This window comes from Mytilus trossulus, chromosome 3 (assembly GCF_036588685.1).
Source record: "Mytilus trossulus isolate FHL-02 chromosome 3, PNRI_Mtr1.1.1.hap1, whole genome shotgun sequence".
In the NCBI taxonomy this organism is placed as follows: Eukaryota; Metazoa; Mollusca; class Bivalvia; order Mytilida; family Mytilidae; genus Mytilus; species Mytilus trossulus.
Window position 1 is genome coordinate 65,523,648 of NC_086375.1, and position 8,821 is coordinate 65,532,468.

At 30.9% G+C, this 8,821-nt stretch overlaps 1 protein-coding gene across 8 annotated transcripts in view; it reads right to left on the reverse strand.

Annotated features, from left to right (window-relative positions):
• Window positions 1-7,083, reverse strand: part of LOC134712146 (ral GTPase-activating protein subunit alpha-1-like) — a 93,681-nt gene extending 86,598 nt beyond the window's left edge. For 7 of the 8 annotated variants that reach the window (XM_063573339.1, XM_063573340.1, XM_063573336.1 and 4 more), the window contains exons 1-5: window positions 6,863-7,076; window positions 2,322-2,432; window positions 1,599-1,648; window positions 401-458; window positions 170-213 (exon numbers count right to left, since the gene is read on the reverse strand). In XM_063573339.1, coding sequence (XP_063429409.1) covers window positions 170-213; window positions 401-458; window positions 1,599-1,648; window positions 2,322-2,432; window positions 6,863-6,989 — 390 coding nt within the window. In that variant the 5' untranslated portion in view covers window positions 6,990-7,076. Of the gene's footprint in view, window positions 1-169; window positions 214-400; window positions 459-1,598; window positions 1,649-2,321; window positions 2,433-6,862 lie in introns of all 8 variants that reach the window. The other variant, XM_063573332.1, reaches the window with a different exon arrangement.
• Between the last annotated feature and the right edge of the window lie 1,738 nt (window positions 7,084-8,821).

Here is an 8,821-nt window from a genome sequence, read left to right on the forward strand (position 1 = left end):
AATATAGCATCACATTTTTCAAAACACTCACTCAACATGGGAAACGGAAGGGACGCAGTCTATTACATCTTTTTTTTAATCAATCTAAACAATGCAAGAAATAGCTCCTGGCAAATATTAAATCAAACTATAAATAAGTAATTATTTTTTCAAAGAAACTCATATATACCTTTATACCATTTCCAGGATGAAGCAGTTTCTTCATTATTCGACCTACAAAAATAAAAACTGAATTTATTCATCACTTACTTGGCAGTATTGTTTATCATAAATAAATGTATTTCTCATTGCATTAAATCAAAATTATTGTTTACAAAAGTGATCTACATATTTATTTGAATAGATCCATTGAAAAAATGACAAAAATTGTACAGATGACTTCCCATGTTGATGAACTTACCAATACTGTGAAACATCCATCTTCTTTGAACTAACTCTGGTAACAACAACAATATTTTCTGAAAAATTAAAATTGTACATCTATAAGATATTTTTATATGTATTTATATTACAGTGAAATTCAAAGATATCTAAAAAAAAATTATATGTTTTAAAAATTGTATTTAATAGTATAAAACAGTTTCTCATTTATATTTACAAATACCAATATTCACCATTTATTTGAAACTTGAGCTGGCATTGAACAAGAAGCGTGCTCACATATATTTGTTTGATTTCTTAATTTTCTCACTGGTTTTGCATTTAATTAGGGTGTATGAATACTCTGTTAAATTACCTAAACTACATGTTTACTTATTTTGCCGTTTTTAATATTTTACTCTCCTCAGGATTGTAATAAAGGACAATTGTTTACTAAGGTTCTTTTAACGGTCAATTTATTAAACAGGGTTTCAATAAGATAAGTCTATGAGTCCTAGACTTATGAAAATGTTTTTGGACTCATTTTCTAAAATTTTGAAAATGCATCAAGATCGTAAAATGGTGTCTCAAACATGTCAGATGAATACATTTGTTATCATTAAGTTTTGAAATAATTTTAATTTTGTGTAATCCCATGCCCTTTTTTGTCATGGGAACTGAATTAATAAATTATATAGCAATAAAATTCCATCTTCCCACTGTTTGACATGGCCAAAAAATACAAGCCTCTAAACTCTCCTTCAAAGTTCTTAGTTAGAGCCCTGATTAAAGAAAAGGAATGAGAACTTATTTTTTTCTCCTCTACAACAAAAAAGTTTCAAATACAATAAGAGAACAAACAAGGTCGTTAGTTTTCTCGTTTGAATTGTTTTACATTGTCTTATCAGGGCCTTTTATAGCTGACTATATGCGGTATGGGCTTCACTCATTGTTGAAGTCCGTCGGTGACCTATAATTGTTAATGATTGTGTCATTTTGTTTTTTTGTGGATAGTTGTCTCATTGGCAATCATACCACATCTTCCTTTTTATAAATACAAAGTATGATCTATTCAGATTAAAGTTTAAAAATTAGTTAGCATAAATTTCTCTGCAACAGAGTTTTTTCTAATATCTACTAAATGAAATATAAATCCACATCTTGGTCTCATCTGTGTATGAGAGATGTACTATGTGTGTGTATTACTATTTTCTATGACCTTTGGATTTAAACAATACCTCAAATATATTGAGAATTCCTTCCAATTCTTCTCTGTGTGCTTTGTTGGCTGAAAGGAGATAAGAGTGTTTGTATAAGTTTAGTTTCCACTCTTGTAACAAATATCATTACTATTATTCCTATTTTACAGTTAGTAGAGTTAATTGTATCTCCATATATCTACATTGGCTATATTTCTAAAAAGATTAAATTTTCTCATTTGTGTTTTGTATTTACTGTTTATTTTATTTTATGAAAACTATAAAACTACCATACATGAATATGTATATAACACTGTATCAAATGCCATTTATGTAACTTAAATTTGAAAATTACTTGTCTATATTTCCATGCTGTGTATGATCGTTTTCACATGCATTTCCAGTCTTTACAATAAACTGTTAAATCTACTTGACCGTAGCTCAATTATTTTTTTTTAGTTAGATTCTGTTGGCCAGTAGATATGATTTTTACAGGAACAAGAACAATTTTACAAGCCTGGGCTGCCTTTCAGCGTGAAGACTGCATTTCTAAAAATATAATACTTCTGTGGCTCCTTTTAAGAAATATTATTTTAATGATGGTTTTTTTCAAGATTGTTGTAGGATCTTAAGGCCCAGGCCAGTCATTCTTTTTTTTGAAAGAGACCTTATAAATTACAATTCATATACAACAGATTTTCAGAAAGTTTGTCGTGAGGACTGCTACTCTAACTTAATCATATATATATATGGTTATCATACCTCTCTGCTTTAAATCAGCTTCTACTGTAGCAAAATTGTCATTGAATATGTAATATATGTGGGAGTAATTGCTCTCAAAGAATGCTTTAGCCTCAATAACTTCATAATTATCTGCAAAATAAAATAAATATATATCATTTGATGAACATATTGGGTCTCTTTTAGAGAAACATAAGATACAATGTATAAGCCTGATGTATTCAATTCAGAAAGTTTGTCTATTCAGTATTGACCCCTCATAGATGTAAAAAGGGATTGATCTACAGGAGGCATCATAATGGATTACCCCATTATAACCAAGTGTTACTGTATTCTTCTATAATTCCATAAAGTCAAACAGACTCTTCACAGCAGCAAGGGTTTTACAACCCAATCAGGAAAAGGACACTGCAATACGTTTCGATTTTTCACACTGTGTAGATTGGCTGTTATTTTATGATATCTACAGGAAGAAAACCTGATTATCTGTTTATAATTCTATTACTGGTTCTTCACCCTCCTTAAGACAGTTGAAGCTTGGCGAAGCAAGCTTGATAATTTCTCAACGCACATTGTGATGTTGTTGAAAACTTCTCCACAGACAATGTATCAACGTTGATTTTGTTATCCACTCCTACCCCCTACCCAGAATCTCATAGTAGATCTAGACTAGACAGGGATTTTTTTTTATATCAGTATATTTTGTTTTATCACATTTTTGTGTATTATACATGTATATCATGAAAAAAATGTTGTTTGTTGTTATTGTTTTATGCAATATTGAACACAAATATATGAAATGCGACTGTATTGTCAACCAATTCTGTATACGATAATTTCATAAATTGCACACATAAGTGTTGCACATACATATATGTATATGTTTTAAAACTAATCTCCATTTGTACATTCAACTAGAGCTTCTTTCAGTATGTACAATGTACAATTATGCATGTACAATTTAGTTATAATCATCCCCTGCTTTGAGTGGTTGAAATGTACATGTGTACATTTGTACTTAGTGTTTATTCTTTTACATAACAACCAATGTAATACAGTTTTAATACTCATGTTTTTACAAGTCTCATTTAATGTTTATGCTTTTTATATTTGTACAATTTATTGTTAATCAAACCATTAATCAAATTATCACATCCAACCAAGCTAATTAGTTAATAAAAAAACTAAAGGATAATAATTATTGAAAATGTATTTAAAAATTGACAGGGAAGGCCACAATACAGTACAGTTCAAGAGTACCAACTCTCCCACACCCTACACCGAGGAAAATGTCGGAGCCACTCCGACAAACTCCGATATTCCTCCCAAAATGTTGGGAGGAATTTGGGAGTAATCTCTCCCAAAATCAGGTAAATGTTTATTGTGATAACGAGCTCACTCTCTACACCGAGGAATTAATTGCCCTTATCCTACTTTGATCTATACCGGCACAAGACTGAATGGGTAATTGGATTACCTGACAGGTAAAGGTTGAAGTAATAAAGAGTTATATTTCCGGTCTACTGTACCAGTTTAAGTGTCAAACAGGTGTATAATTTTAAATGTCTTTTATACTAATTAAATTTCATTTGTGGTAATAAAAAGTAAAGTCAAAATATTTTCGTATTTTTTGTTAGCCCATCTAAAAATATCTTAACAAAATATTCTACTTCAAAGTTAAAGTCTTTATTTAAAAATTATAAGTCTAAAAGTTTTATATATGCAAGTAAAAAGGAAAATTTATTCACCATTCATTAGACAAAATGATTGCCCCGTATTAATTGTGTAAATCTACGGCATTTTCTTTTTACGATTATCTAATTGCTGGAATGAATAAAAGATTTAAAAGCAAAATGTTGTTGTTAATTCTTTCAATTGTATTTAAGTTTTATAAAAAATGAAAACTACTTAATTTTGACCTCGATGTCTTCACCAGTAAATTAATATTTTATTTACGAAATGAGCATACTTGTGTAAAAATAACCGGAAACTTTCGCTAAATTAATCTGAGCAGTTAAATAAAATTACGTGTTTGAAAGTTTTGTATATTCAAGTAAAAAGGAAAATATTATTCACCATTCGTTATGCTTAACAATTACGGCATTTTCGTTTTACGATTTGTTGGCAGTACAGCAGAATAATAATACATTTCCGTTACAACAGGAACCAGCTGCATTATTTCGTCTTTGTTTAATATTAACTTTCGCACAATGAATGTAAATTTGTGTACTTTCAACAAAAGATTTTAAAAACAATTATTTGCCGTGCGAAGACAATTCCACGATACACATCTCAGTTATCAACAGTTTGGGTTGAACTTGAACTTGACTTACTTAACAATGTTAAATGCTAAAAATAGTTAACATCAATGTTATCCACAGCACGAGTTTTTCAAAGGGCGGGAAAACATATCGCGTACTAGTAAACTCAGGTGACCTTTCTGGCCGACCGTGGGAAAGTCCATTCAAGGTTTCTAAAGTTGCAGAACGACATTTTTGTGCAATCGTATTGAGGCTCCAGAAGGTCCTTTAACAATTGATTTATCGGGAAAATATAATTCTTATCCGAATAAACGTGAACACATTTTTAACTATTGGAATTTTAATGTTTTATCTTTCAAAAAAGAAAGTACATTAGTTATATGTCCATGGTCAATAATAAAGATTTACAGTTGGTGATGTATTAATTGAAATTATGATGGAAATTGTCCGGGGTGACTGATTGTATTCAAATGACAATAATCATGATAATACGATAAAGAAATGCCAATTGTAGGCGGTTGGGAAATTTTGAAAATAAAATGATGACTGATTTAACTGGAATAGAATATTATGATGGGCAATTATGAGGTTTGATAAATTTTATTAATAATTAAAGGATTAGTGACCTATCGGATAGCGATAAGCGGATTACTTATCATCACAACTTTTAACATCTTTTTGTAAACGTAAAATGATTGAGCGTCATAAACTTGTCAAACACCGGTAGAATTATAGTACATTTATAATATAATTAATGTGAAAATATTTTTCACTTTCCAAATTCAAATGACGAAATTGATATAAATACTTTCGTCAATTTGAAAACCGTTCCGTAAAATGCGAAAATGACGAGCACTATCAATATCACTTGAAATTATTTCCTTTGTCAACAGAGTTGTCATTTAACAGTTTCTGTTCGTAATTTGAATTATTCAAGTCTGTATAAATGTACCGAGGTGGTGAAACATCATATTTTACATTGCTCAATAAATTAAGTTTACTTGATGATCCGATGAATCGGGTTACCGAAAAAAAACATGATTTTATTAGCCAGTTGATTTTTTAATAATGAACAATTAATGCGCTGATATTGCTTATTGAATAAGTTATAAAAGAAACTAATTGTGGCAAAATCGTCCTTGCTGAAAGAACACAATGTATGACCTGACCGGACTGTAATAGAAACACAAAATAACAATTTTCTTCATACTTTTTCGTATGTACGTTCTATTTTAAAGATAACGGCATAAGACACAAATATAAAAGATAATAATTATCTTATTCTAAATGATATTGTCACATCTTTATCTGTCAAAGAAAGGAAAACATTTGTTCAATTTATAATACCGTGATTTTAAAGCACACCTGTGCAACCAAGATCGATTAAATGTTCAAAGGTAAATTATCTGGGTAATCCAATTATGTTGTCACGCGTCGTTAATTTGAAGTACATCCGATGGGCAATAAACCATTTAACAGCCACGCGGTGTTGGGAGAGAATCTTTGGAGGATTTAAGGAGTGAAATCCGCGGTACTCGGTGTGATTCCGAGAAACACGGAAATCGGAGAAAAAAGTTATCGAATCGATATTTTTGAAGAGTACTGTATGTTGTTGTTATTGTGCAATGATAAGTGAGAAAAGAAACTTTCTCTTAAGTGTGACAGCAGAAGGGTGCAGACTGATGCTGACTGACAGGGTGCTGCAACCCTCTTATAGGGCTCTTCATGGTTTGTTTGGCCATATTGGATAGGGGCTGATTTTTTGGAAAGAGGTGGAAATAGTATGCATGTTTCTAAGCAACTGCTCTGTTCATATGATGTATTCCAGTATTTTTCACACTATTTTTACCTCTATAGTAAAAATCTGTCCCCTTTCCGATATGGCCAAACTAACTGTGAAGAGCCTTTATACAATGTATTAGGGATAAAACACTGCATTGACACTCAAGAACGAACTGCTCTAAAGATATAGGACACAAAATGATTACACTTTATTTATGCATATTTGCATTGACATACAAGGTATTGGTAACTATTTCAGTGTGTACATACATTTGTGTGCCTAACATGGTTGATGAGGCTGATGACAGTCAGACTGAGGAAATTGCATACACATTAAAGTCATTATACACAAGCTCAAATATGTCCAACATTAGAAGACTACAGTGCAACAATTTTAAAAACAAGTATGCCTTAATCAATTAAATAAAGATCATTGCCATCATATTTGATAAAGAATTTTGAAAAGGAGAAGGCGGATAACCATCACGGATTCAAGGGTTTATAGTATTATTTCCGCACCTATTACAAGCCGAAGGTGTTTCAGCCTGGTGATACTGTCTTTCTTGTGGTCAGAAACTTTCTGTGCTGATTTTTTAATATCCCCATGAGTTGTTTTGGTTCTAAACATAGCCAAAGCCGAAGACATTAATCTTACAGCATCAAAATGCTACATTTTTTGTAAGAAAACAGTATTTCGTCTGCAATCCTGTGAAAATGGCGATCGGACGATGCGCAGACGCAAACTCCCCGGCAGTTCCAGTTCCGATCCGCATACGGGCCCGAATACTACTCTACACTAATGGAGTAAAGGAAAAAAGTTCCGGAACGGAAACGATCACTGTACGGAGTTTGGCGCAGACGCGAATATTTGTTCCGTTTCCGTAAACGGGTTTCTCTTATAACCAATTTTTATCATCATTTACATTTGAGCCAAAATGACCGAAATTAGATAGTAGCTTCGAGATAAATAAAAAAATGTAAAGTATGATTTTTGTTTGTTTAATCATAAATGAAAGTGAAATAGGGAAATAATATTTGCATTTATCAGCCAATATGTTTCAATTTTGTCAAATTAAGCTTTGAAACATTGAGGATGAATTATTCACTTGCAAGTGAATAAAACGCCCTCATGGAATTTGAATCCATATTTATGTGAACTTCAATTCAAACCCTTACTTATATGGATAACGCACAAAGTGAGCGCTTTAGGTTATTTAAAGTAAAGGAAACTCATTTTGATCACTAAGGTCGACCCACAAAAAATATTCTTATACAGGTAAACGATGATTGACATATATTTTTAATCTATAATATTAAATTAAACAGACCTGGAAAAAATCAAATTGCACGAGTTCGCTGTCTATTTATATCTATATTTACGTTTAAATCGCTTATATGACCATTGGAGGTCTTCGGAGGTCAACGTGATTGTTAATTAAATGACACCAAGACTAATATATACACGAAACGAAGCTACATATCAGCGAGCCAATGGCCTGTACATTGTTTATTTTAGACTTTTTACAATTTGGATAATTGTTGTATATCAAATATGAGGATTTGAGTCAATCGGTTAACATGATTTGACAGCTTGCGTCCTTTAAGAGGCGGTCCTTTTACATGTTATCAATTTTGATTTGGTTCAAAACAAAAAACAGCAATTAAATCTATCTTAAATGAGAAAACAAAAAACAGTGAATTCATAACAAAAATAAAAGAAAAAATTAAATAAAAACAGTTAACAATGGTATTTTCTCTCTCTCACAAAAACAGCCTGAACCAGCATGATACATATGACAGAAAACAACAATGATCGGTAAATTCTGAGAAAACAGATAAAAACTAATTAGTTAATAACAAGTAAAGCACTTATATTTTCAAAATAACAGTTATTGCAAAATATTAAAAATGCCATTGACAGAAAAAAATCTTGCTTCTCTCATATTTTTTTCTTCATATACCTGATATAACAATTAAGGTGTATAGGACATTTAGAACTGGTAGATGGTACAATATACCAAAATCAGAAAGAAAATGTAATTTATGCAAAGAGGAAATTGGTGATGAAAATCATGTATTTTTTATTTGTAAAAATGCAGAGATAGTAGATTTGAGAAACAGATATATAGTTACCACAATATTATATAAATAATCCAAACATTGTAAAAATTGAAGGTCTTTTGTCACTTTGCAATATTGAATTATATAAGAAATTGTCAATGTTTATCAGAAAACTGTCCTCTCTTCTTTAAATTTTGTTTGTATTAATTTGTTAATCACAAGTTCATTTCTGATATATTAAATGTATATATGTTGATGACCTCTTGTAACACATTGCAAATGTGTCTGAGTGTTTTCCTAATGAATCTTGAAATCTGTAATCTTGATATTGTGCCTGTGCCTCGCTCGATGAAAAATATCTTTTCATGGCAAAATTGTTCAAATTATGCAAAGTATAACATTACATATGGATGTTCT